This window comes from Pleurodeles waltl, chromosome 1_2 (genome assembly GCF_031143425.1).
Source record: "Pleurodeles waltl isolate 20211129_DDA chromosome 1_2, aPleWal1.hap1.20221129, whole genome shotgun sequence".
Taxonomy (NCBI): domain Eukaryota; kingdom Metazoa; phylum Chordata; class Amphibia; order Caudata; family Salamandridae; genus Pleurodeles; species Pleurodeles waltl.
Window position 1 is genome coordinate 1,336,147,892 of NC_090437.1, and position 27,931 is coordinate 1,336,175,822.

Sequence of the window (27,931 nt, forward strand, 5' to 3'; positions counted from 1 at the left end):
AGCTGACAAGATCCTTGCTGCACACAACAAACACTGTAGACATGCCCCAACAGTTGCCACATACCATATTGGTCATGTAGACGGGTCTTGTAAGCCAACCTAGCTGCCCGTTACAGGGCCTGGACAACAGCATGTCACACACATCACCTTTCCAATGGTCCATGTTCCATGTAAAAGCTGCATATTTGTCCAGCATGTCCCACGTATGTACAAATGCCACTGTCTCATATGGTTACACTACAAATAAGGTACAGAGCCGCTGGTCATGCCCTGGATTTGAGACCTGCCCATCGTACACCACTGTGGCATGATATTCACATTCATGGGCCCACCCATTATGGCTGTACATAGGCCTACACTGCATTTGTCTAGCATGACGTACTTATTATTTCTTTGCAAACTACCATATGTGCATAAAATGGCAGCCGCCTGTCCTGCGTGCACTGGACAGATGGAAGTGACCTAATTCCGCTGGTGTATGTTGTCATGACGGTAGCCGGTCTGAACTGCCATGCAGCTCCTCATTGGATCACATTGCTGCCTATGGGGGATTGGAGCCAATGATGATCACCACCGGCATTGGCAGTCATGTATGCGGCGGCCATAACCTCCATTTTCTGCCGTCTAGCTCACTTGACTCCTGACACTTGTGCAAGCAAGACCTCCACTACGTGAGCTCTTGTGTGTTCTGTCTCTGGAAGCCACCATGCCAAATCCTGTAGTCGACAGGGCCTCTGCCTTCACCTAGGAGGAGCTGGAGAAGCTTGTGGATGAAGTCCTACCCCTGTATGAACAGCTGTATGGGTCACCAGAGGAGCAGGTGAACCCAATGCCATCATCCTTTGTGATAGGGGTGTGTGTGAGGGTGAAAGGTGCTGCCACACCAGACAGGTAGTGCATGCATACAGGGTGCATGGAGTACATGTGTCTGTAACGTGACAATAGATTTGTTTGGGCATGTTATGAGTTTGATGTGTGTAGTCCACTGCTGTTGCTGTGGTGCCACTCTACATGGCCTTCTCCTTCTGTCTGTGTCACCAGTGCAGGTCAGCGCCCATCAGAAGAAGGGGATTTGGCATGCCATCGCCAAACAAGTGCAGACCCTGGGGGTCCATGCCCGGCGGAGCACCCACTGCAGAAAGTGTTGGGAGGACATGCTCTGCAATTACATTTTGATCGCAAAATTCATACATACCATTGCAAGTTGCATGTAGGGAGGGACGCCCTTAATACGCGTTAATATAAGTCCCATTTTAAGATTCAGTAATACGTTATGAAATCTGAAAATAGGGTTTGGTACATGGGAAAAGGCTTTCTTCCGGTGGCAAATGGCCTGTTTCTGCGAATCAGGCCGTTTGCGAGCTGAAAAAAGCTTCATACATCTGGCCCCAGGATCTTTCTGCTGGCGCAAAGTTCTCTCAGAATTCATAACAAAACCATCTCTGGCTTCTGATAGCGTAATGATGAATTAGACGACTCAGTAGTATTTATTGAATCCTTGCTAAATGCATATCACCTCCTCAGCTTCATGGTCTGTTGTTCTCTTCACTCACATATAAAATTTGACAAATGTTTTGGTTTATAAATTACACATTCTCATATGTTCCTCCTTTCATGTATGCTAGATTGACTCTAGCCCCTGTTGTGAAATTAATCGTCATTCCCTATTCCCTCAAGTACTACATGATCCTCCAACCAATCATATGTTCTCTTACTGTTTATATTGAGCTCACAATCATTTGGCCCTTTGGCAAACTTTCCCAAATGCCATTTTTTGCCGTCACTTAATAGTGCAGAACTACAAAACAACTCCTTGACTACCATATACTCAGAAAACCTAATTTCTTTATTAAACCACTTTATTTTACTCCCACCTCTTCTCCTGCTTTAAAGTCAACCACGTGAACACCATGCCTAGAACAATAATTTTTATCACACACCTCTTGTGGTTTTTCACTACTTCCTTTCACTTCCACAGCAGACCACTCAACTGCTTCAGATTTAAGTATCCAAATCATGCTGCCCTTTGTTAAAGGTGATCTTCCCTTCATGCGCACAAATGGACTATAACCTGTAAAGTTACTTAGTGTAACTTCATATGAGCAAATCATTTTCAATACTTCATGTTTCCACTCAGAGAATGATTTATGGCTATTTGTATAGCTACTTTGATCACTTTGTTGAACCTTTCCACATTTCCATTTCCCTCTGTGTGATAATTCGATGTAGCCATATGCTCCATTCACCACAATTCTATAAATGCTAGAAATACATTACCTTTAGTTTCATGCCATGCAGGTCCCCTAATTTCAATATCTACTTTTTCTATGGCATATTGGAGCATTTAAAGGTTAGAAAAGGTGGTCTGAAAGTCACCCGAGATTTATCTGAACTACTACACAATACACAAATCCTCTGTTTGTACTTCCTCACCTGGCCACCAAAATCCTTCTTTTACTCTTCTCTTTGTTTTCACAATACCTAAATGCCCCTCATGACACAATTCAAAGATTTCTCCTTGCAAATGAAGTGGCGGAATAGTGCCCCCACCTTTCAATAAGAAACCATGTTCTACACTTAATTAATTTCTTAACCCTCAATACATTCTAAACTTCTTATCCAATCTTCCAATATCTGGCCATTCATGTTCAATATCTTCCTTCAGTTTGCAGATCCCTTCATCCACTAAATGCTTCCTATCCCACTCTTCTTTTGTAATTCGCCATTCACCAGTATTCCCTATTTGCCACTCAAAATTCTTATAAATCACTCACAGGAGACTTTCTGATAGCAATAGGCATACGCTAAAAAAATAGCCACCTTGTTTAATCCAGGGAACATATTCCACAACATAGTTATAATCCATCAATCTTAGAGACATGAGAGCTAGATGTGGTGTGGCCTTCTCCATTCCTTTGGTGCTGAGCACTTTTACCAAAGGTTTATGATCACTCCTTACCCCTGTAATGGCACTGCACAAACTGTCTGAATTTCTCTAAACCCCACGCAGAAACCAATGTTTTTTTTCTATAGCAGAAAGACTTTTCATCTGCTGTGGTTACAGACATGGAGATAAAAGCAAAATTCACTTATTTTCCATTAATTTTGTTTCTGGGTTTTTACAGCCCATATACCTTTATTACTAGCGCCTGTAGTGACAATTGTAATTAATTGAGGGTCAAATCCTTGTATTGGAATCTTATTGCAGACACCTTTTATATTCTCAAAAGCATTCTGACACACTTGATTCCATATAATTGTTACTTTGTTCTTCATTGACTGTCTCAGTTCATACATTTTGTTGGCAAATTTCCTCAAAACGTTTGCATAAACTTCAGCTAACTCCAAGAATGCTCAAACATCATCCTAACTTCTAGGATGCTGTGCCTTCAAAATGTCTTTCACTAGCTCTTTTTTAGGGTTAATACCTTCCTTGACAATCTCATGGCTCAAATATGAAACACTTTTATTTAAAATTTACATTGTGATAATTCCAAAGTTAAATAGTTCATTTGTAAAATATTTACGCTTCCTTAATTCTCTTATCATGCTCCTTCTTTTACCTAGAACTAATACATCATCTTGGAAGAATAGCAAACTGGAAACATTCTTCAAGAGTGTATACATAAAGCTATGAAAAAGAGCAGCTGCCGACACTAACCCAAAAGGAACCCTGCTGGTGGTTAAATTGAAGAAATGTAAGAGGGGCTCTTCTGGAACGGCCACTGCCCATCCATTGCCCTTGTCAGCACTGCCAATGACTCAACCAACACAAGTACTAACCATCACACTTCTACAATTGTGACAATTCAAACTATTTCAGGCCACCAAAAGCTTTAATAGTCCTTTGAGCGGCAGGTGTTATTAATACGTAACGAATACTGACTTATTAAACACTGTGGTTCTTATCTCAAAATTTGCCAGACAGCGCCACCATGTGGTGGACTGTCACTAGAGCCGGTGCTGCCAATTAAGTGCGGGTGCGAGCCCCAAAAAACACTGTCTCAAGTTAAGCAATGAACCCTACAAAATTGATCACACTCATGGGCTACCTAGGGCCCACCTTAGGGGTGACTTACATGCAATAAAAGGGGAGTTTAATGCTTGGTCAGGGGATTATATTGCCAAGTCGAATTGGCAGTTTAAAACTAAACGTATGCTGCAATGGCAGGCCAGGGACATGTTTTAAGGGACTGCTTAAATGGATGCCACAATGAGTGCAGCAGGCCCATTAATATTATTTAATTTACAGGACCTGGATATAAGATATATCTCTTTACTAGGGAGTTTTTAGGAATTTAAGTATGATTATTAAGGTGTTATCCAATGTTACCATGGTTAGAAGGCTGAGCACAAGCACTTTAGCACCGGTTAGCAGTGGTAAAGTGCACAGAGTCTTAAAGTAAACAAAAATGAATTCAGCAAAAATAGGCGCGGTAAAGGCAAAAATTTTGGAGGTGATCCTGCAAAGAGGGCCAGACCCAACAGTATCTCCTCCTAAAGGCAGGATAGACTAATCAGTACCTTGATGGGATTCCCTGTCCTGGTGTAAAACACAGAAAACGGCCCTCTACTGCAGAGGCCCTTCCCAGTTCTATGCCACTCTGAATTCAGTTGGATCCTTCTGTCTACACATTCCTGAGCCTCTGAACTGATCCGTGGGGACCCCTTCTCCTCATCTGTGGACACTATCCGTGTAGCACCTAACCTTACCTTGCTCACAGATGCTTCACAGTTGGCAGACAGTATCACCATGTGCAACAAAGTGATGTAGACCATTCCACCCCTTGGATCAGACTTCTGTCCCCAACTCTGCTCATAAGGTCAGAAACCAACAGAGGCCACTGACAGCTTTATGTGTCATCAGCCAGATCCCAGGCCATCTGAGGATCTCTGACCTCTAAGGTTTCTCAGACTGTGGGGCAACATCCTAGGGGGTTAGGCACTATTCTTCCACTTTACTCCCCAATAGTCCAGGGATGTGTTTTGCTTTCCTTCTCTTATCTTATGACCGAGCTTACAAAACTTCTCTGGAATGCACTTCTAGTTTAAAGAAGACATTTATTATTATTATTATTATTACTTCACCACGAGGTTCCTGAAAGACGAGATTAGTAGATTAGAAGCACACGTTTAAAAGTAGTCGCAGCAATGAAAGCAAAATATATCAAAGTACTTCTCAATTGCAATGTACACAGCAAATACATGTGATTATATTATAGCATAACTTCAAAGCAAAGCATAAAAGTCAAAATTGCATCACCGTAGGGCCTATCACTGCTTGTCATCTTTCTCCTATCTTCAAGTTGATGACTCCGGTTCAACTGAGAGAAAGAGACTTTCCACCCAAACAGGAGCCAGGCAGCTGACGTCCGCTCCTGACTGAGGTCCTGGAACATCTCCCCATGCTGCTGTCCAGGGCCACCGTTACCCCTTCCTCTCAGACTCGGAAAATAAAACAAGCCATTGGAGATTGGCCAGATCTCCTAGACCTCTCCTCTTCCCAAGGCTGAGCAGAAAGGAAAACACCAAATATATGCTCTCTTATCACGTTAGGGTTCGTGTGAATTCAATTTGAAAAACACAGCTTGGTCTACCATGTGGAAAAACACAACTTGGAAAAACACAGCTCATCTGCAATGTCTCAACTGCAATGTCTAACTCCACGTTAAAGCCAATAGGCAGCTAAACAAAACACCAAATGTAATGTCTAATGCCATGTTAAAGCCAATAGGCAGCTAAACTGAATACAGAATGTAAATGCTAGTGCCATGTTAAAGCCAATAGGCATCTAACCTAAATACCAAATGTAATGTCTAATGCCATGTTAAAGCCAATAGGCAGCTAACCTAAATACCAAATGTAATGCCTAATGCCATGTTGAAGCCAATAGGCAGCTAACCTAAATACCAAATGTAATGTCTAATGCCACGTTAAAGCCAATAGGCAGCTAAACTGAATACAACATGTAATGTGCTACTGGTGAACATTGAGCAACTAATATGCGCAGTGGTGAAACACAAAGTCATTGGTCAAACACAATTAATGGCATAACAGGATGGTAACCTGATATTAGCCACCCAGCCCATGGTCTGTACCCTGAGGCTGAGCAGGGGTTAGCCTTTCTTCCCTTGCCCCTCTATGTAGGCCCTTGTACCTGACGTTTAGGAGTGGTACCCCAGGAATTTGAGCATTCAGGGCACTCTGGGAGGCTGCCTCTCCCAGCTCTCTTGACACCAGTGGCAACTCATTTCCCAGAATGCAGTATGTGGGTACCTGAGGACGAACTATGACCCTTCTCTGGATCACCCCCTCATCCCACTCCACGGATACCAGGTAAATGAGACAGAAAAAGTCCTGCCCCTGGGCCTGAGTTACCCTACACACCTGGGTGGTTTATAGCTCTGGAGAAAACAGCCTTTCCACTACCATGGTCTGGCTGGCCCCCAGTGTTCCTCAGAGCAGTGACAGGGACCCCAGTCACCTTGACCGGGTGAAAGTGACGACTCTCACCCTCGGGGATCACAAGTCAACCCTCTGTGTTCACCTATCGACCAAGGGAGATTAGGGGATGATCTCATTCCTGGCTTTGGGGACCACATACCCCTAAGGCTATACTGGCCACTGCTGTAGAGGTCTCACAAGTGGATGGTTTCTTAGGATAGACAGACTCTCCCTATTTGTGCTCTATCTGAGAACAATCAAAGCAGAAGGGTTGAAATAGGGGCGTCCTGGGCCACGGCCCACCAGAACCACTCTCCTTCTCAGAAGAGGGATGGAGACCCATTCCCCTCACCTTGCTCTGGGACTTTTCTAGAGTTTCCTTGATCCACCCACCCCCACTCTGTAGGGGGAAATGAACCACCCTTCTTGGGGCCGCTCCCAGCTAGCTTCTAGACACTCTGGGTTGATCCAGAGGTCTGCCTCCTTATCAAGTTCCCTGAAGTCAGAGAACATTCTATCTACTAGGTGCTGGTGCAGCTCTGTGAAACAGGTACTGCGCATGTGCTCCCTCAAGATTAATTTGTTCAGTCCAACATAATCATTGACTTTGCTGCCCCTGACCCAGTCGTTTAGTGCCTTCCTGGAACAGTCTAAGAAATCCCCCCAAGGCTGATTTGGCAGTTTGTGGTTGTCCCTGAACCTTTGACAGTACTTTACAGTATTGCTTTGATGGAGGCATACTTTGTCTGGTCATCTATCTCAAGGATGAGAAGTGTGCCCTTCCCCACTGTAGGCACGACCTTCCATAAGCCACCTCCCCCAGTACTCCTCTGAGACCTTTTGTACCCTCAGAGACACCTCATAAGCAGAAAACCACTTGTTTATATCATTTCCTACTACATAATTGAGCACCTGTACTAGTGGCGTGCAGACCGTCACCTCCCCATTGGGTCTGCAGGTATGCTGCCACCACTGTTCCTGGCCTCTGGGGTCAGCTTGAACTTCGGTTCCAGCTTCTTCAGGCCCATTTCATGTGCCAACAAACGTTTTATCGCAGCCAATGCCCTCTCAGTCTCAGCTTTCATTCTGGCCAATGGTGTTTCTGCCTCAGCCCTCCTTTCCTCTGCTTCCAGCTTTGTCTTGGCCAGCTGAAGTTTGAGCTCCCTCTCCACCTTCCTGTCCTCCAGCACCTCTGGGGACATGCTCCGGGCAGATCCAATGCTCCCGGCCCCATCCTGGGCATCCACTGGGGTTGAGTTGGGTTGAGTCCTCAATCTCCTCATTATCCTCTGAAAGTGTCCCCCCACGTTCCTCTTCATCCTCCTCTGGGGTGGTCCACCACATCTCTGAACTTCCTCAAAGCCTTGGAGGGCTACCTGGAGATCCCGTATGATAGCCTTCCAGCTTGACTACAACCCCTTCACCTTGCAGAGTGTCAGTAGCTCAGCCGTGATGAAGGTGTCAAAGTTAGATCCATCTCCATGAAGCAAAAAGGAAGGTAGGACACTTAAATTTTAAAAAGGGAGAACAGAGTCAATAGACTTTAAAAAGATGCTCAACTCAGGCGTCAAAATATTTATATGGGATCCTTGTGTTGCAAAAACACAAGTCCTGCTCCACCAATGTGAGCAATTGGGGTTGTTGGTTGAATGGGGGGTGACCCCAGTTAAAGCAACAGCCACAATCCCTGTCAGGGTGAACCACAAAAGTCACTAAATTAGCCTGTGCTTACACCTCAGGCAGCTTGGCACAAAATCAGTCAGGCTCAACATACAGGCAAAGTGTAATTTATTAATACAGCACACAAACAGTAATAAAGTGAAAACACAACACAAGAAAAGTCCCACACCAATTTAGAACAATAGAGTACATGTTTATACATTATTTTACACCAAAACAAAACAAATATAATCAGTACAACCAGAGCTATGAATTTTCAAAGTTTAAGGTAAAAACTAGTGCCTAAAAGATCAAAGTGCCAACTGCGGACATCTGGTTGTGCAAGACCAGGTCAAAGAAAAAAAATACAACTGACCGCAATGGAGCACGGGTCAGATACAAGAAGCGGATTGGTCCAGGTCAGAGCTTACCTTTTGACTTAGACGACATTTTGAAGAAAATGTTCTGACAAGATAAAGTTCAGTGGGGCCAAGGCAGCAGTCGGTGTCAGAGGAGGAGGAGGCAGCATCATCATTGGAGAGTCACAGGACAAAGTTGCGGTGAAGATTTCTGCAATAAGACTGAGGGCCTGACTTAGAACTCGGCGGATGGGTTACTTCGTTACAGCGGTGATGGACATCCCCTCCGCCGAAATATAAATCCCATTATATCCTACGGGATTTACATACCGGATGGCAGGATATCCTTCACCATTGTGACAAAGTAACGCATCCTCCAGGTTCTAAATCAGTCTCTTTTTCTGAAGTCAAAAATCTCCAGCAAGATGAGGCTGGAGGCTATAGCCAACGAGAGTTCCTGGAGGCCAGTACCCCACTGGAAAAGGACTGCTGAACAGGATTTGCTGCTGCGAAGAAGAACGTAGCAGGAGGTACCATGAAGTCAGGCAGACTGGCAATGCACCTTGAGCGGATGGACAAGCAGGTTGATCCTGCCTTTACTTGGATCTCAGAGCAGTTTTTAGCCAAAAAATGTTTGTCTCACATTTCTTGGATTTTGGCTATCTGGGCACCTTCAAGGGTGCACTACTAGGCGGACACCACTTGGGGGTGGGGAGGGTTAGGACTCACTCTGGCTGGGTCCAGGTGTGGGTTCAAGATGATGGGATCCTGTGCCTCTGGCTCTGAACAAGAAAACTAGCCCTAGGGGTCACTCTGGTAGTCTTGCGTACAATGGATGAAGCAGGGCTCAAGCAGCAGGCCAGGCTTCTCAAGGCTCAAGGCAGCAAAGCAGCCTTGTAGAGTACACTGCAGGCCACCTCAGCAGGTAGTCCTTTGAAAGCCCTTCTGCAGGTCCAGAAAGCAAACTGAAAAGTGGGTCTGAGGGTCTCTTTTTTGTATCTACTGCCTTCTTTGAAGCCCTTGAAGTTTTCTAACTCCCCTGCCCTGGCTCCAAAGCTCCAAGCGGGCTGCAGGAACAATGCAGTGGTGATAAGTCCTTTGTGTGAAGACATAGCACAGTGGGATGTGCCCAGCTAAACACCCCATCCTGCCAGCAGATTGTCCATTCAGGCACACAAAGGCCTCTATTATGTGACTGTCTGTGAGGAATTAACAAAGTTCAACTCTCAAGTACACCCAGTCATATGATCTAGGGCAGGCTATGGGCATCAAATAGCAAAGGGCAGGAAAATGAAATTTTTCTAAAAGTGGCATTTTGTCAGAGTCACCAGATCTTCGGGGTCTGCACACGTTCCCAACACGTCCACCACTGAACAGCTCCAAGACTCTGATAGATGAATCACAGAGGCTAAGAGAGTTCAAGAGGGAAGAGGGGATTAGGAAGGGGACAGCTGGGAAGGAGACCTGTGGGAGCAAAAGATTAAACAACACAACATCAGATTCAAAACCACATTTAGATTCATAAAAACTCTCTGTTGGATCTAGGGTTCAATGATACTTGGAACAAGAAATAATACACTATTGAGTCCAGAGTTCTATGACACTCGGATCATGAAATAACACTCTGTTGAACCTAGTGTTCAGTGATACTCGGAACATGAAATTACACACTGTTGAGTCTACAGTTCAGTGATACTCTGAACATGAAATAACACACTGTTGAGTCTAGAGTTCAGTGATACTTGAAACATGAAATAACCCTCTGTTAAGTCTAGAGTTCAGTGATACTCGGAACATGAAATAACACACTGTTGAGTCTAGAGTTCAAAGATACTTGAAACATGAAATAACACCTTAAACTAAGGAAACATGAATGGTCTAGAACTAGACTCTAATTAGGCCTCACTAAATCTAGGTACCTGGAAAAGAATCAAAAATGGTTAGTACAATGTTTCATATGTAATTTTCTTGAATTGAAAACATACTGTTCTAAGAATATGAGAACCTTCCAGAACAATGTCCCAGAACAAACACGGCCTCATTTCATGAGGATAAAGGCTATCCGAACATTCCTTGGAATTGTATTAAAGACCTTACATGCACATAGAATATAACATACAGAATTCTAGCACCTTAGATCTTTAGAATGAAAGAACACTAATTGCACACATCGCGGATTTCCACAAGAGCTTTGGAAATGTCATGAAATAGTTGCGCACAACGAACAACATGAATTAAGCACAGGAAACAAATCGCACGTCTTGCCGATTTGAATGCACCCTTGTAAATGCCAGAAAATGGTTACACACAATGAATATCGTGATTTGTACACGACTAAAGAATCGCGCGTCTTGCTGATTCGAAAGCAGCCTTGGAAATGTCAGAAAATGGTTGCGCACAATGAATACCAAGGGTTAAAGCACGAAAAGCGAATCGCGCGTCTTGCCGATTCGAATGCCACCATGTAACTGCCAAGAAATGGTAGCGCACAATGAATATCAAGGGTTAAAGCACGAGAAAAGAATCGCGAGTCTTGCCGATTCGAATATCCACATGTAAATGCCATGAAACGCCCATGCGCACATTCACATGCACAAGAGTCCAATCACTTATCATGCAAAGATTAGGCCCAAGCACTCGAGCGACTTTGATAACAGAGTCGGGGGCCCAGCCCGACCTCCGTCTTACCGCCCTGATCAAGAATCACCCAGCCAAGTGAAAGGGCGAGGCCTGGAAGATCAAAGTAGGCCACCGGAACAGGAGCTCAGGAAGTTGCTGCTGCTCTGCACCGGGACCTCTGAATAGTGAGCACGTGGAGCTGGGCTGGCTCCCTTTTATAGAGTCTTAGCCCAACCCACAAACCACACCCAGGCATGCTGCAGAGGAAGTTTCTAGAAGGCCCTGGAAAGGGACCACACCCTGACAAACTCTGAAAGCCTGCAGAAATACATTGCAAATGAACAGTATTTACAAGCACCTTAAATATAAGTCTTCAGAATTAAACTCTGCAATGCAAAAGGTTAAACAACAGCATATCTACATAATGCATGAATTACGTCATCTTATACCTGCTGGGTTTTTGCATTCCAGTCGCCCATAGAGCGCGCACTGCCCAGATGTTGACACATTTTCTAAATTGTAACTTGAAATCCTATTTTGCCATGAAAGTGGAATTTTAATTACAATTTCATAGACACGAAAAACTAAATGATTACTTGTTCTCATTAAAAGGTTAGCACTTATTAAATGTAATAAGGCAACTCAATGTTATCCTATGGGACATGTAGGCCTTATAGTAGTGGAAAAACACATTTAGGAGTTTTTCACAACCAGGACATGCAAAGCTTAAGAGTACATGTCCAACCTTTTACGTACAACGCACCCTGCCGTATAGGCTACCTAGGTCCTATATTATGAGTGATTTATATGCAATATAAATCAGGTTTAAGGCTTGGCAGGGGCTTATATAGGCAAGTCGAATTGGCAGTTTAAAAGGGCATTCAGGCTGCATTGGCAGGCCTGACACATGTTTTAAGAAGCTACTTAAGTGGGTGGCACAATAAGTGCTGCATATACAATAATAGCATTTAATTTAAAGTTTTGGGCATAGAATATATCAATTTACTAATGAAGTACAAGTAGCTAAATATGCCAGTCAGGTGTAAGCCAACGCTACCAAGTTTAGAGGGGAGAGCTTAACCACTTTAGCAATGGTTAGCAGTGGTAAAGTGCACAGAGTCCTAAAGCTAACAAAAATGAATTCTGAAAAAATAGGAGGGATGAGGTATGAGGGATGAAGGTAAAACGTTTGGATGTGACCCTGAGGAGATGGCCAGGTCCAACAATTATAATGCAAAGATATCAACTCATTGAAATGTACTCACCTCAGTTATCACCTGGACAAAGCACAAAGGCCTTCATTACGAGTGTGGCGGTCGGACCAACGGCAAAGTAGCGGTCCGACCTCCACATTACGACTGTGGCGAAAGCGCCAAAGTCGGACCGCCGGTACTGCCACTTTTAGGCCGGCCGATGGCCTGGCGGTGCCAGCGGTCTTAATCCTCCAGGGCGGAGCTGCCTTCTGGAGTATGAACCCCACATCCGCAAGATTTGGCATGGTAGTTCCACAGCCGTACAAAGGTTGGCAGAGACAGGGTGCCGGGGGCCCCAGGGGGGCCCCTGCACTCCCCATGCACTTGGCATTGCAGGGGCCCCCAGGGACACCCCTGTCACTCTTTTCATTACAGGTAGTGAAAAGCACAACAGGTGTTGTCGCACCCAACTCACTGCTATATTGTCGCACCCAACTCACCATATTGGTGTGTTTCTCGCTGGGCCAGCAGCAAACTCCTAATAGGGCCAGTGTGTAGAAAACTGCCCACCAAACTCATAATGAGGCCCTAAATATGTGTAATGATAGCAACGTATGATGTATTGTAAACAGCAAACCCAATAAAAAAAGAGTTATTAAACCCTTTCCACCATGCCACGTGGATACAATCCAGCACATGCCCATGTCAAAGTAATATATAGTTTCAAGGAGGGAGAACAGGTGATATTGCTTGGGAGTTACTGATGTCAATAAGGCACCTATCCCATAACCTCTACTACTACCTGCTAATAAAAAATCCCAGGATTCTACACCCAACCTAAATAGAATGAGGAGGGATGAGCATTCTTCCTAATACACATAATCCAAAGCAGGAAATTGTGCATCTTCGAATGTATGTATGTGGGACAGAGGAGAACACGGTTTGCATTATTGCAGTGGGAAAAAAGTGAGTATATTTTCCTGAGCCTTGACTTGAAGGAAAGAAACATCACCAATTATGCTCTATATTAAATGCCGGTCACCTCTGTGGATAAGACCAGATCACTGCATGGGAAATTGAATCATTGCCCAAGAAGATACAGTTAACTACTCTAAGCTCTATATACCCCAATCACATTTCTGTATTATGTGCCAACAGCTGTGGTACGACGGTCACAGGATGCAAAACCCGGATCCATATGCCAGATGAGGATGGCAATGGGGAGATCTTCTTAGGAGGGAGAGGAATCTTCATGGGCTACTTAAACATGGTTGAAAAAACAAAGGAGGCTTTGGATGAAGGGGGATGGCTGCACACTGGCGACATTGGCAAGATCGATCAGGATGGCTTTCTCTACATTACAGGAAGAATCAAAGGTGAGTGCTAAATGCTTAAAGTACTGTTCTGTAGTATTTTGCAGAATGTTGATGATTAAAGGACTTGGCTATCGCTGAATATGAAAAGGTGAGGGTGCTATGTTATGTAGAGTTCACTGTCACCCACAAGGGTATCCTGGTGCTCAGCAGGTGTGAGTCTAGCCAAACCTATAGCCTACAAACACTACTCGAAATTCCAGGTATTCAACTTTTTGTGGAATTCAAGAAGTGAGAAGGAGGGTCTTATGTGTAGTGGCAGGTTGTGCCATGCTTTAGCAATGATGTAGAAGACTCAGTTTTCCAAATGCATGTGATATGTGCAAGTAGGAGTCTGGATGAGCAGAGGTGTCTGGAGGGTGTGTGAAAGCAGATGTGAATGTCAAGGTATACTGAGCTAGTGTTGCGTAGTGCCTTGGAAGTGTGGATGAGGAGTATACATTTTAATCATTTGTACATGGGGAGCCAGTGTAGCTCATGCAGTTGTGGTGTGATGTGAGTACAGCATCATAAGCTGGGAATGACTTTGGTTGCCATGTTCTGAGTGGTATACAGTCTTCTGATGAGTTGTTTATTGACTCCAGCATAAAGGGTGTTCCCGTAGTCAAGCTACCTTGTTATAAGGGCATGTGTGATGGTTTTCTGGATGGTGATTATGAGCCATTTCAAAATCTTCTTTAGAGTCTTCAGATTATGGAAACATAAGGCGATGGCGGCATTGACTTGGGTGGTCAGGTCAAGCTTGCTGCCAATGACCATCCAGAGGTTCTTGGTGTTGTCAGTCTAAGCTCTGTTGGCCACCTGGTAGAGTTCCAAAGTGAAGTGCTCTTCCCAAAGATCACGATTTTGGTCTTGTCTGTAATCATCTTCAGACAGTCTTCATCCAGTGGGCATATTCAGTCATGTAAGCATTGAACTTGATCCAGGTACTTGGGGTATTGTCCGTGAGCAAGAAAATAAATTGCGTCTTGCCAGTGTCAAAGAGGATGTTGATGTTATGAGAGAGGATGATGTTGTGAGAGGGATCATGTATTCATTGAAGAGGTTCAGGCTCAGGGTGGATCCTTGCAGAACTCCACAGAAGTGTACAGTGCCAGGCTGACTGACTGGGTCCTTCCAGTCAGGGAAGAGCAGATCCATCGACTCATGTAGGCGCTGAATGAGGATGGAGTGGAAGGTCATGTCAAGCGCTGCCGAGAGGTCCAGAAGGACAAAGGCCGCTCTGTCTCTCTATCGCCTCCATACAGAGTCACACGGATGCCATCAGTGATGGCGATAAGGGTAGTTTTCATGCTGTGGTAAGGTCTGAAACCAGGCTGGGTGGTGTTGAGGAGTCGGTAGTCATTGAGGTATTTGGTGAGGCGTTTGTTGACGATTTTCTCTAAGACATTGGCCGGGAATGGTAGCAAGGAAATTGGTCTGTACTTGGTGTGCATTAAAGGGCTGCTTCAGCAACAGAAGGACAATTGTGTGTTTCCACATCTCTGGGAAGGTCACAGAGCAGTTGGAGGCATTCAGAATTTGTGTGGGAAATGTGATGGTGGGTTGTAGTCCTCTGGAGTATGCATGGCAGAGGAAGGAGTACAATGGGGATCCTGAGTGGATGGACTTTATGATGGTGGTGGCTTCTTCAAGGCCATTTGGTCGGTCAGCAATGATTCTTTGGATAGCACTGGGAGGCACTTGACAACCTCTGACGGGTTTGGTTGCAGATTGAAGTTACTGTAATGATGGTGATTTTGTTGCTGAAGAATTTAGAGAGATTGCTGCAGGGGTTCTGCGAGACGGTGATCAAGTTGTAGGTGGCTTCTAGTGAGGTGAAATCCTTATAAATGGTGAAGATTTTTTCTTTTTTTGGTGCTGGCATCCGTGAGGTATGCAAGCACAGAGTATTTCGTGGCTTGGATTATTTGATGGTAGAGTCTCAGGGCATAATTTAACATGTTCCCATTTGCACTGTCTGGGCTCATTCTCCATTTGCGCTCCAGTTGTTTGCAGTGGAGTGTCATCAGTATGAGTTTCTCAGTATACAAAATGGCCTGGAGTCTAGATCTTGTTGTATTTTGTGTTTCAGGGGGGCTTGGTGCAGAAGGTTGTCCAGTTGTTGAAATTCTTGATCGGGGGTTGTTTCAATGTTCCGGGCAGTGGGTGCTGAGTGCGTGCTCTTGTCTTTGTTAGTGAAGCTGTTCCAGGTTCGGGCGCTGGTCTGGCGGTGGTGTATGCACATTGGACTGGGACGGGCATGTGGTCTATCCTGGAGACTGGCTTGGGCTTGTCAATTTGGATGTTGTTGAAGGTGTTGATGTAGGAGGCTGGCCTGGCTTGTAGTGGGTACCAAGGGGTACTTACACTCTGTCCCAGGTCCAGTTATCCCTTATTAGTGTAGAAGAGGTGTTTCTAGCAGCTTAGGCTGATAGAAGGTAGCTATAGCAGAGCAGCTTAGGCTGAACTAGGAGACATGCAAAGCTCCTACTATACCACTGGTGTCATATGCACAATATCATAAGAAAACACAATACACAGATACTAAAAATAAAGGTACTTTATTTTTATAACAATATTCCAAAAGTATCTCAGTGAGTACCCTCAGTATGAGGATGCCAAATATACACAAGATATATGTACACAATACCAAAAATATGCAGTAATTGAAAAGGGAAGTAATGCAAGCATTGTAAAGTTACAGTAGATTGCAATGGGAGCACATAGGTATAGGGGCAACACAAACCATATACTCCAAAAGTGGAATGCGAACCACGAATGGACCCCAAACCTATGTGAGCTTGTAGAGGGTCACTGGGACTGTAAGAAAACAGTGAGGGTTAGAAAAATAGCCCACCCCAAGACCCTGTAAGGTAGGTGTAAAGGGCACCTACAACCCGCAGAGAGCACAGAAGTCGTGATAAGGGGATTCTGCAAGGAAGACCAACACCAGCAATGCAACAACAGTGGATTTCCGGACCTGAGTACCTGTAAGACAAGGGGACCAAGTCCAAGAGTCGCAACAGTGTCGAGAGTGGGCAGATGCCCAGGAAATGCCAGCTGAGGGTGCAAGGAAGCTGCCACCGGATGGAAGAAGCTTTGTGTTCTGCAAGAACGAAGAGGACTAGGAACTTCCCCTTTGGAGGATGTATGTCCCACGTCGTGAAGAAGCTTGCAGAGGTATTCCCATGCAGAAAGACCGCAAACAAGCCTTGCTAGCTGCAAGGGTCACGGTTAGGGTTTTTTGATGCTGCTGTGGCCCAGGAGGGACCAGGATGTCGCCACTTGGATGAGGAGACAGAGGGGGCGCCAAGCAAGTCAGGGAGCCCTCACAGAAGCAGGCAGCACCCGCAGAAGTACCAGAACAGGCACTTGGAAGAGGAGTGAACTGGAGTCCACCCGAAGTCAGAAAAGGGAGTCCCACGACGCCGGAGGACAACTCAGAAGGTTGTGCACTGCAGGTTAGAGTGTCGGGGAACCAGGCTTGGCTGTGCACAAAGGAAATCTTGGAAGAGTGCACAGGAGCCGGAGCAGCTGCAAATCACGCGGTGCCCAGCAATGCAGTCTAGCGTGGGGAGGCAAGGACTTACCTCCACCAAACTTGGACTGAAGAGTCACTGGACTGTGGGAGTCACTTGGACAGAGTTGCTGAGTTCCAGGGACCACGCTCGTCGTGCTGAGAGGGGACCCAGAGGACCGGTGATGCAGACTTTTGTTGCCTGCGGTTGCAGGGGGAAGATTCCGTCGACCCACAGGAGATTTCTTCAGAGCTCCTGGTGCAAGAAGGAGGCAGGCTACCCCCAGAGCATGCACCACCAGGAAACAGGCGAGAAAGCCGGCAGGATGAAGCGATACAAGGGTGCAGTAGTCGTCTTTGCTACTTTGTTGTGGTTTTGCAGGCGTCCTGAGCAGTCAGCGGTCGATCCTTTGGCAGAAGGTGAAGAGAGAAGTGCAGAGGAACTCTGGTGAGCTCTTGCATTCGGTATCTGAAGAATTCCCCAAAGCAGAGACCCTAAATAGCCAGAAAAGGAGGTTTGGCTACCTAGGAAGGAGGATAGGCTAGAAAGAAAGGTAAGAGCCTATCAGAAGGAGTCTCTGACGTCACCTGATGGCACTGGCCACTCAGAGCAGTCCAGTGTGCCAGCAACACCTCTCTTTCCAAGATGGCAGAGGTCTGGGGCACACTGGAGGAGCTCTGGGCACCTCCCCTGGGAGGTGCAGGTCAGGGGAGTGGTCACTCCCCTTGCCTTTGTCCAGTTTCGCGTCAGAGCAGGGCTGGGGGATCCCTAAACCGGTGTAGACTGGCTTATGCAGAGATGGGCAGCATTAGGGCCCATCAAAGCATTTCCAGAGGCTGGGGGAGGCTACTCCTCCCCAGCCATCACACCTATTTCCAAAGGGAGAGGGTGTCACACCCTCTCTCAGAGGAAATCCTTTGTTCTGCCTTCCTGGGCCAGGGCTGCCTGGACCCCAGGAGGGCAGAAACCTGTCTGATGGGTTGGCAGCAGCAGAAGCTGCAGTGGAGACCCCGGAAAGGCAGTTTGGCAGTACCCGGGTTCTGTGCTAGAGACCCAGGGGATCATGGAAGTGTCTCCCCAATGCCAGAATGCCATTGGGGTGACAATTCCATGATCTTAGACATGTTACATTGCCATGTTTAGAGTTACCATTGTGACGCTATACATAGGTAGTGACCTATGTATAGTGCACGCGTGTAATGGGGTCCCCGCACTCACAAAGTCCGGGGAATTTGCCCTGAACAATGTGGGGGAACCTTGGCTAGTGCTAGGGTGCCGACACACTAAGGGGGTCATTCCTACCCTGGCGGTCTATGACCGCCAGGGCAGGTGACGGAGGAAGCACCGCCAACAGGCTGGCGGTGCTTCCGGGGGCATTCTGTACCGCTGCAGTCAGAAACGGGAAACCGGCGGTGTCCCGCCTGTTTCCCGCTGCCCCAGGGAATCCTCCACGGCGGCGCTGCTTGCAGCGCCGCCATGGGGATTCCGACCCCCTTACCGCCATCCTGTTCCTGGCGGTTTTCACCGCCAGGAACAGGATGGCGGGAACGGGTGTCGTGGGGCCCCTGGGGGCCCCTGCACTGCCCATGCCACTGGCATGGGCAGTGCAGGGGCCCCCTAACAGGGCCCTATTAAGATTTTCAGTGTCTGCTATGCAGACACTGAAAATCGCGACGGGTGCCACTGCACCCGTCGCACCCCTTCCACTCCGCCGGCTCCATTCGGAGCCGGCATCCTCGTGAAAGGGGGTTTCCCGCTGGGCGGGCGGCCTTCTGGCGGTCGCCCGCCAGCCCAGCGGGAAACTCAGAATGACCGCCGCGGTCTTTTGACCGCGGTACGGTCTTCTGGCGGTTCCCGCTTGGCGGGCGGCAACCGCCGCCCGCCAATCTAGGAATGACTCCCTAAGTAACTTTGCACCCAACCTTTACTAGGTGAAGATTAGACATATAGGTGACTTATAAGTTACTTAAGTGCAGTGGTAAATGGCTGTGAAATAACGTGGATGTTATTTCACTCAGGCTGCACTGGCAGGCCTGTGTAAGAATAGTCAGATCTCCCTATGGGTGGCAAAAGAAATGCTGCAGCCCATAGGGATCTCCTGGAACCCCAATACCCTGGGTACATCAGTACCATATACTAGGGAATTATATGGGTGTTCCAGTATGCCAATGTGAATTGGTGAAATTGGTCCCTAGCCTGTTAGTGACAATTTGGAAAGCAGAGAGAGCATAACCACTGAGGTTCTGGTTAGCAGAGCCTCAGTGAGACAGTTAAGCATCACACAGGGAACACATACATATAGGCCACAAACTTTTGAGCACTGGGGTCCTGGCTAGCATGGTCCCAGTGACACATAACAAACATACTGACAACATAGGGTTTTCACTATGAGCACTGGGCCCTGGCTAGCAGGATCCCAGTAAGACAGTGAAAAACACCCTGACATATACTCACAAACAGGCCAAAAGTGGGGGTAACCAGGCTAGAAAGAGGCTACTTTCTCACAGGTGACTATAGGGTCCAGGAGATGTCTGGTGAAGTGGGTAAGTCCCTTTACTTGGTAGGAAAGGCCCAGGCTTCCAAGGTCTTTGATGAGCGTAGTCTCAGGTCTAGTTTCAGGTGGTAGTTTAGGTCTCCAAGTAGGATGTAATTGCTGGTGCTGAGGGCGAGTGGTGCTTCGAAGTCCATGATGGTGTTGGTGAATTTGTTGCCTGGCCCAGTGGTCTGTAGATGAGAGTGCTGCTTAGGGTAGTGTCTGTGATGTGAACAGGTGTTCTATGTTGAAGCACGACATGTCCATGGAGGTGGTGCAGCTGACTGTGTTCTTCTGGATGACAGTGAGTCAGTCTCTGGGCTTGTGAAGTCTTTCTTGCCTTTTGGGGGGGCGTAATAGCTGCAGCATTGACAGGTGCCAGTGCAGGGTTCAGACAGGTTTCCGTAAGGATAAGCAGGTCTGGAGCACTGTCATACAGCAGGTCCCAGATCTCTGTGGCGTCTTTGGTGAGTGAGTGGGTGTTGAAGAGTATACATGTGAGTATCGAATGTTGTGTTTCAAGACTGTATGTGTGTGAGAGTTGGGTGATATTGCTGTGAGTGAAGTGTGTGCTGGGTGTGGGTAAGTGCATAATAACTTGCAGGAAATCTTACAACAACACTTTCTCAGTGTTGTGTGGTGTGGCAAGGCAGCAGCGTGGGGAGTTGTGGCTGGGGTTTAGAGGGGGAGGACCAGGGTTCTAGGCACTGGGCATGATCAAAGCACACACAGGCTTGCCATTGGTGAGGCTTTGGAGCACAAGCAGTGCGTTAGCACTACAGCCACAATTAAGTAGGACCTAGGAGGGTGAGGGAGAAGGGGAGTGTAATTTCCTGTGCAGATGGATGAAGGGAAATCCAGTGATGTCACTTCCTATGTAGCTGGATGATGGGAAACCCAGTGGTCATTTTCTGTGCACATGGATGATTGATGCAATCTGCAAATCATGGCACGGGTCAAAATAGAGCATGCTACAGACAAGAATGAGAACAAATTTTGTGGTTGGACCATTACTACTAACGTCCTTCAGTAAATTCCCTTTACTCAGCTGCATTTTCTGCACAGACCTGAAAAGCACTTATGTTTTTCTAGCAATAACTTCATTGCAGGCCTCGGCCAACCTGTTTTCTCCCTAAATGCAGGCATTTTGGTGGATTTGACACTGTTGGTGTATCTACATATTTTCCTTTCCTTTTCTTATAGTTTTGCATGTGTCTGTTCTTTAAAGTTTTTTTTTTTAACAATTTGTATTATTTTATGATTAAACAAAGCAGGCACAAACAGAAAATAAAGTATGTGATCAACTTTTCAAAACACAATATATCCCATCCAAGCAGTGATAAATGCACAGCAGCTTCACTAGAGTCTGACATTTGAGTAAGAAGGACATTTTAAATAATGCTTAAGTAAGTTGTCCACTCAGGCCAATACTGTTGGGTAAAAAAGGAATGTCAATTTTAAGTTACATATCTGTAGTAATGTAGTAGTGGGCGAACTACATCCCCAATCCTGATCTGAGCCTTACTTATTCTTACTCTCCTGTCATAAGTCTCCTTCTGTTTAGCTTTGGCCACAGCTGTATTTTGTTTAACAATGGCTTCACAGAAATAAAAGTCTAGGAAGGTTCCATCCCCATTAAATACAAATTACGCAGTGTTCCTTCTCTGTAAGGGATGATCTAGAAAGAGAATTAAAATGCTTGTGTGAGCAAGGAATAATAGAACCTATTGAGTCTTCCCCCGCTGGGGTTGCGTGCAGAGGGGATGGTAAGTTGAGATTTGTGTTGACCTGCACAGCCTGAACAAAGCTATTTGGATAGATGCCCATCTACTTCAGAAGATCACAGATTTGTTAGCACTTCTACATGGAGCGAAAGGGTTTAGCAAATTAGACCTTGCCTCTGTATACCATCAAGTTGTCCTTGAACCTGGTTCAAGACACTATACTGCATTTGTTTTACCTAAGTGCTCGTTCCAATACTGCCGGATGCCATTTGGATTGGCTTCAGCCGCCACAGTTTTCCAGAGAATATTGTACCAACTTTTAGAAGGAGTGCAGGCTGTAGCAGCCTTCTAAGATGGTGTTCAGGATATTTGCTAAATCTCTGAAGAGTAAAATAAGATTCTTAATCAAGTACTGGCCATTTTCCAGGAGAAGGGAAAAGTGCTTAAAATGGCAACGTATGAATATCTGAAAGACAGAGTGGAGTACCTTGCCCATATTGTGTCGGGGAGTAGAATTGAACCAAAGCTAGGATTGGTTGATGCTATCATAACTGCAATAACGCCCACAGACAAGACAACCTTGAAGTCGTTTATGGGACTAAGTACATTTTACTCAAGATTCATGTTTGATTATGCTTCTTGTGTTGAGGTGTTAACAGGATTTTCTTTTTAAATGTGGAGTTTAACTGGGATGACAAGTGTCAGAAGACATTTGATTGGATTAAACAACAGTTAGTGAGCTATAAAGTGCTAAAACCATTTAATCCTAAATTATCAGGCTGTATAACTGTTGATGCCAGCAATCATGGATCGGGGCGGTGCTCACGCAAAATGAATTAAGGATATAGCACACTATCGGGTATGCTTCTAGAACACTTAAGGATCCTAAAACACATTTCTCGACAATTGAAAAAGAGTTATTAGCGTGTTGGTGGACCATCCAAAAATTCAAACTTTATGTGTAGGGGACAAAGTTCACAGTTAAAACTGATCATAAGCCATTAGTACCAACATTGAGCGGGGGCAGGATTAAAGATCAAACCCCTCATTTAGCAAGGTTGTCCACAAAACTTTTGAAATTCAACTTTGACATTGTACATATTTAGGGAGCAAAAAACTCAAGGGCTGATTTCTTGTCCCAGAGTTCATCAATCAGTATGGATGATGTGGAGGATGAAGAGGGCAAGGAAAATTGTTTGATTGCGGCTATTGATGTGCAGGAATAGAGGACTGGAATTGGAAATGATGAAGTTTTCAAGCAAACTATCAAATATGTCACTAAAGAGTGGCCAGAAGAGAAGAATGTAGAGGCAGGATGCCAGCCATTTTGGAAAGTAGCAGAGGAATTATTGGTAGAAGACAGGTTATTACTCAGAATGGAAACGTTAGTACCTTCTGCAGAATAAATAAACAGATATCCATTTGGCACATTAAGGTAATTTGAAAGGTACATTCACAAGACGTAGGTTGAGACAAACCTTTTGGTGGGCCTCAATAGACAGGGAAGTTGATGAGTATGTTAGCAGATGCATGATTTGTGCTAATACAGATAAACGTTTTATAGTAAGGAGACCATCTTTACAACCAATTGAGTGTCATTCCTGGGCTTGGGAAAAGGTGGGAATAGATTTAGTTGGACTGTTTTATGCTGTCCCGTACCAGTGTCTTTATGTGTTAATGTTGGCTGACCAATATTCAAAGTGGCCTGAAGTGGTATTTGTGTCTGAGCCAAATGCTATAAATGTGGTTGAGTTTTTAAAAACATATATTCATGAGATAAGGAATTCCACAGTTCCTGTTGTCAGAGAATGGGATCCAGTTTATGAGTGAAGTGGTTAAATGTTTCTTGAAATCAGGAGATGTTAAACATGTGAAAACATCTATATACCATCCCCAGTACAGCAAATCATGACATAACTGGTCGCTACGCTTGCCTGCAAGGAGGTTAATAAATAAACACACCTTTACCGTATCTCCTCGTGAGATGTTTTGGTTTCACACCGGCTTCTCCTCATAGGACGTTCCAGTCTAAAAAAAAAACTTGGTAATAAAAATAGAAAACGGACTCTAGTTTCCGGTTCTACAGTAAAAATAGAAGATGGACTCATAAATAAAACATACTCTCTTGGTTTACAATTCAGCCATCTTTTAATTGGTGTTTTTGCTTGAATATTTAGCGAAATAACAATAATAAGAAATAAAATAGTACATTTTTTTTTCTCTTCATAATATAAAGAAAAAAATGCAAAACGTGATACCTCCAGCACCCTTTCTACAAGATCCTGGCGATCCACCTCTCGAATGGAAATTGTGGCTACGCTCGTTCAAGGCATATCTTGGTGCCATAGATGGTCACAAATTTAGACCGGAAAGAAAAAAAAGTTTATTGTACTATCATTTGGGGATTGAAGGCCAGAACATTTTTTATCATCTTCCGGCTTATGAATTGGCCGAAGAGGAGGAACTTGATGAGTTCGAAATGGCCATTGCTCAACTAGATAAATGTTTTATCAAAACAAAGAACATTGTGGTGCATCGCTACAAATTCTTCACAAGATCACAAAGCTCCAGCGATAGCATAGACACCTTTATAACTGCATTTTAGGTCTTAGCAGCCAAGTGTGAATTCGAGAACTTTACATCGCAACTCATCAGAGATCAACTAATTGCCAGATGTAATTCGAAAAGAATCCAAGAGAAATTACTGACGTGCAAGGATCCATCGTTAGACAAGGCCATTGACATTGCCAAGAGTATTACATGTCCTATGGAAGACGCCAAACAACTACAAGTATCTATGACAAATACGACCATTTCTGGAGCAGTTGTTAATGCGCAAACTAGCAATAACAAAAAACAAGATCATTTTGAAAAAAAACAGGACAATACTTCCTTCAGGAACAAGTTCAATCAGAAACCAATATGTTACAGATGTGGTTCTTCTGCGCATGTATCATCTTTTAAGAACTGTCCAGCGATTCATCAACAATGCAGAAATTGTAACAAAATAGGACATTTTGCAAGAGTGTGTAGAAGCACCAGAAAGAATAATGTTTGTTTCGTGTTGAGTGATGATACTGAAAGTTTTGTGGGTGAACAAATGAATGAGTATGTTTTAGTGGTCAAAGATGTTGCCAGTTCTAACAAGGTTGTCATTGATCCGGGTATTGATGTGACCATTGACGGGACACAAATCAGATTATTAGTAGATACAGGGTCTCACATAACCATAATAGCACAAGATAAATATAAAGAAAATTGGGTTTAAAAAATTCTTTGCCCTCCAGATGTTGCTACGGTTGCGTTTGAAGGTAGCAAGATTGATTTATTGGATTATTTCTGGGCATCAATTACTATTTTGGATAAGACACTACAGGGAAAAGTCTATGTTGCCAAGAAAGGCATCAATGTTCTGGGGCTACTTCATCAAGCAGAATTTAATCTTGCCATCAAGCCGGGACGAGACAAACCTGTAGTAATAGAAAAAGAAAATTTAAGTCCAATCAATGTCGCTTCCAATGATGTATGTGATTGGCAACAGAAATTCAAAAAATTGTTTTATGAACAGTTAGGTAAAATTACTAATTACATGCACAGAATAAAACTTAAACATGATGCTGTCCCTGTCAAGCATAAGCTAAGAAATGTACCTTTGAGTGTGAGATCTGAATTGTCTAAGTTGTTAAAAGAAATGTGCAAACAGGGTGTAATCGAAAAGGTTGAAGCAACATTGTGGTCGTCTCCCATAGTCTTAGCCAAGAAAAAAACAGGCGACATGAGAATGTGCGTGGATTTGAGAAGTTTAAATGAAGCAATATGGGTAGACAGTTTCCCACTTCCGAGAATTGATGACTTGATTGTAAGGATTGGTTCATCCAGGTGGTTTACCAAGCTAGATTTAAAGTCTGCTTATCACCAAGTGGAAATAGATGCAGATTCAAGACATTTGACTGCGTTTATTACTCCTGAAGGAACCTTTCAATTCTGTAGGTTACCTTTTGGCTTAGCCTCGGCGGCCGCAGCTTTCAAAGATTAATGTCAGACATGTTTCCAGATAATCCCAATGTTGTAATTTTTCAAGACGACATCCTGGTTTTTTCTAGTGATGAACCGACGCATGATAAAGTTTTAGAGGAGGTACTGTGTACATTAGAAAATAGAGGTGCAACATTAAGAAAAGACAAATGTATTTTCAAAGCCAGGGAGATTGAATATCTTGGCCATGTTTTCTCAGAGGGTGGTATTAAACCTAAACCAAGTTTAGTCTAAAGCATATTAGAGGCACCGTACCCTAGATCCAGAGACCAGCTATTGTCATTTCTTGGGTTGTGTGAATTTTATGCCAAATTCCTAAAAAATTTGGCAGAAAACACGGAATGCTTTAGATCTGTATTGAAGAATCCTGTATTCGTGTGGTCAGAATAATGTAACAGAATGTTTGAACCGATCAAACATGAAATTGTTGATGTTTCAGCTCTACAACCTTTTTCAGAAACAAAAAGTACCGTAGTAACTGTTGATGCGTGTGAGTATGGTCTTGGGGCTGTCCTTTCACAATTGTCTGATGATAGAAATGAAAGTACTGTGGGATTTGCGTCAAGAACCGTAAGAAGGGTTGAACGTAAATATTCTGTTATTGAAAAAGAACTTCTAGCCTGTGCGTGGAGGATTGAAAAATGTAAACAATATCTGTGGGGTAGACCTTTCACTTTGAAAACTGATCATAGACCTCTTGTGGAAATACTATCTGGCAGGAAAATGAAACGTTCAACGGCGCGGATTGCTAGATTGTCTGCTAAGATACTGGAGTTTACTTTTACGGTTGAATATATTCCTGGTGGAAGAAATAGGAGGGCAGATTGTCTATCAAGGTTACCTATTGAAGATAGTGATGAACAGGAATGGGAAACAGAAATTGAAGAATGCTTTGTTGCTTGTGTGACTGAAAGTGACATGCCTTTGGATGAAAAAGAGTAGGTGAATGCTGTATTGAACAATAAGACCTTGTGTGAAGTGATGCGCATGGTCAGAGTAGGTTGGCCCAAGGAAAAATGCTTACCATCAGAGTTACAATCGTTTTGGAAAATATCTGATGAACTATCTATTGAGGGTGATAAATTAGTCAGAGGGAAGAAACTTGTTCCACCAGTATGTTTGAGAAGGAGTCTAATTGATGGATCCCATGCTGGTCATCTAGGAGCCACGATTACTAAAAGAAGATTGAGGTCTGATTTTTGGTGGCCAGGGATGGATAAAGAAATTGATGACTTTGTAAGAAATTGTACAAGATGCTGTACCAGTGATAAGGTGTTGATCACTGAAGGTGTGAGTAATACATTTGTTCCTTCTCCCACAAGAGCTTGGCAAAGACTTGGTCTTGATTTTCTTGGTCCTTATCACATTTTGCCTCCTGACATGAGATATTTTGTGGTCAAAGTTGACCATCTATCCAGATGGGTAGAGGTTGAGCCATCAAGGTTTCCTACTACTCAACTTGTGATTAATTGTTTAAAGAAAATCTTTAGTTGTGAAGGCTTCCCGGAGCAAATCTTAACTGACAATGGTGTTCAGTTCGTGTCATTAGAGATGCTTCAATTTCTGAGCAAGTGTGGTGTCCAACACATAAGAACACCACTTTATCATCCACAAAGTAATGGCATGGTTGAGCGATTCAATCGTGTATTAGTAGACTGCATTCAAGCTTCTTACAGAAATCATTCATCAGTAGATCAAGCTATAAAGGAACTAGCATGGTCTTATCGCACTACACCTCACATTGCCACGGGGAAAACCCCTTTTGAACTTATGAGAGGGAGATTAGCATCTACGGAAATATGTCCTTTTTGGATGGTAAAGTTGTTTCATGAGGGCAGTGACTTGAAAGACGTTTGGCAAGTTGCAGAACACAATGCTAATTCGAAAGGATTAAGGAGGTCATCAGACGAAAATAACAGAAATAGGAAGTTGTGAGTGGGTGATTGGGTGAGAGTAAAAAACCCGGTATTAGTTAGAAAAGGCCTATCTAAATTCAAAGAGTCTCAACAGATACGTGAAGTGCGTAAGAATGCTGTGATGTTATCAGATGGGAGCTGGTGGAGTACTTCACATATAGCGTTGGATCCGGCTGCACAAAATCAAGTTGATATCACTCAATCTAGTAAAATGATTAAACCAGAAATTAATGGTAGACACAGAAGTAGAACAAGTTCAAGACTTTGTCACAAACCAAAGAGATTTCAAGATTTTGTCATGTCATAGTAGTATATATATTTTTTCAAGATGTTGTCAAGTTATAGTAGTGTATATATTTTGATTTTGTTTTATTTTAGTTTCTGTCATGTAGTTTAAAAAAAAAGGGGAAATAATGTGGTGATCTCGTGTTATGCTGAGGGCATGGAATATCGTGACATCATTACAATGATGTCATGGTATTCCATGTTCCAATGTGACGGTTAGGAGCTGCAGAGCTCTGTTATGCTGGGTGCATGGAATATCATGACATCATTACAATGATGTCATGGTATTCC

General features: G+C 44.3%; 1 protein-coding gene across 1 annotated transcript in view; it reads left to right on the forward strand.

The window, feature by feature from the left end:
* The window catches only part of LOC138296310 (long-chain-fatty-acid--CoA ligase ACSBG2-like), a 424,825-nt gene that overhangs the window by 294,166 nt on the left and 102,728 nt on the right, over positions 1 to 27,931 (forward strand). Inside the window, exon 10 of the mRNA XM_069235332.1 lies at positions 13,433 to 13,650. Within this exon, the coding sequence (XP_069091433.1) occupies positions 13,433 to 13,650 (218 nt within the window). The remainder of the gene's footprint in view (positions 1 to 13,432; positions 13,651 to 27,931) is intronic.